The sequence below is a fragment of the Procambarus clarkii genome, chromosome 50 (genome assembly GCF_040958095.1).
Source record: "Procambarus clarkii isolate CNS0578487 chromosome 50, FALCON_Pclarkii_2.0, whole genome shotgun sequence".
Taxonomy (NCBI): Eukaryota; Metazoa; Arthropoda; class Malacostraca; order Decapoda; family Cambaridae; genus Procambarus; species Procambarus clarkii.
The window spans coordinates 21,169,319-21,170,646 of record NC_091199.1 but is presented as its reverse complement, the minus strand read 5'-3'; the positions used below and the strand labels follow the sequence as shown (position 1 = coordinate 21,170,646).

The 1,328-nt window shown below is 43.8% G+C and overlaps 1 protein-coding gene across 1 annotated transcript; it reads left to right on the top strand.

Annotated features, from left to right (window-relative positions):
• The first annotated feature begins 543 nt into the window (after positions 1 to 543).
• On the top strand, positions 544 to 963 carry LOC138351684 (uncharacterized). The gene has a single exon (XM_069303701.1). The coding sequence runs from the start codon at positions 544 to 546 to the stop codon at positions 961 to 963; it is 420 nt and encodes a 139-aa protein (XP_069159802.1).
• Positions 964 to 1,328: the final 365 nt, after the last annotated feature.

Sequence of the window (1,328 nt, the reverse complement as noted above, 5' to 3'; positions counted from 1 at the left end):
TATTGGAAGTCAGATTTCAAGCCCCCAAGGAATGAGTGACAAATTGTATTGACATTTGAGTATCTGGTGGAGGTATAGGCCTATCCGAGGAAAGGATCGGAAGGGAAAAGGTTAATTACCGAGGAGGAAAATATGGTGAGATGAGGACCTTCCTAATGGGAATACCATGGGAAACAGAACTTTGAGAAAAGACTGTGCAGGATATGAAGGACTATGCCACCCAGAAGTGCCAGGAAGCTGCAGCCAGGTTTATCCCAGCCCAAAAGAAGAAAAATGAAAATGTAAATAGAACAATCCAGCGTTCAATCAGGAATGCAAGTTAGCAAGGCAATTGAGTACAAGAACATGAAGAAACTACAGGAACCACAGAACAACAGAGAGAAGGGAGAGATACCAGAGGGCCAGAATGAGTACGTCAGAGAGAGAAGAGAAGCAGAGACACAGTATGAAAATGACATAGCGAGTAAAGCCAAGGCACAACCAAAACAGCAGTGAAGGAACAGGTGATTAAACTGAGAAAAGGAGACATCAGATACACAGAGAATGACAAGGTGGTGTGTAAAGAACTCAACAAGACATTCCAAGAGGTCTTCACGAAAGAACAAGAAGTCCCCTGCACTAGATGAGGTGGAGACAAACCAAGCAACCTTGGAGGATTTTGACCTCACCAGTGATGAGGTCAAAAGGAATCTGTTGGAACTAAATGTGACAAAGGTTGCTGGGCCTGACAGAATCTCACTGTGGATACTAAAAAAAGGTGCAGAAGAACTAAGTGTGTCACTCCCTATGGTGTATAACAGGCCACTGGTAATGGAAGACTTACCAGAAAGCTGGAAGACAGCTAATGTAGTACCAGAATTCAAAAAGGATGAGAAGCAAGAGACACTGAACTACAGGCCAGTTTCCCTAACTTGCATACCATGCAAGGAGATGGAGAAGATCGTGCGGAAAAGGCAATTATAGCATCTGGAGGGAAATAGCTTTGTAACATACCACCAGCATGGGTTCAGAGATGGTATATTGGGACTCACAGGTTTAATAGAATTCTATGACCAAGCAACAACAATTAGGCAAGAAAGAGAAGGGTGGGCAGACTGCATTTTCTTGGACTGTCAGAAAGCCTTTGCAAAGTACCTCAAAAGGCTGTTACAAAACGGTGCAGCAAAAGGCAGGAGTGAAAGGTAAGGTGCTCCAGTGTATAAGGGAGTATCTAAGCAACAGAAAACAACGAGTAACTGTGAGGGAGAGACGTCATGGTGGCGAGATGTCACCAGCGGAGTCCCACAGGTCTCTGTACTTAGATCAATCCTGTTTCTAATATATGTAAA

Bases quoted from the DNA above. Each gene is read 5' to 3' on its own strand.
- LOC138351684 (XM_069303701.1), top strand. From the start codon at position 544: ATGACAAGGTGGTGTGTAAAGAACTCAACAAGACATTCCAAGAGGTCT.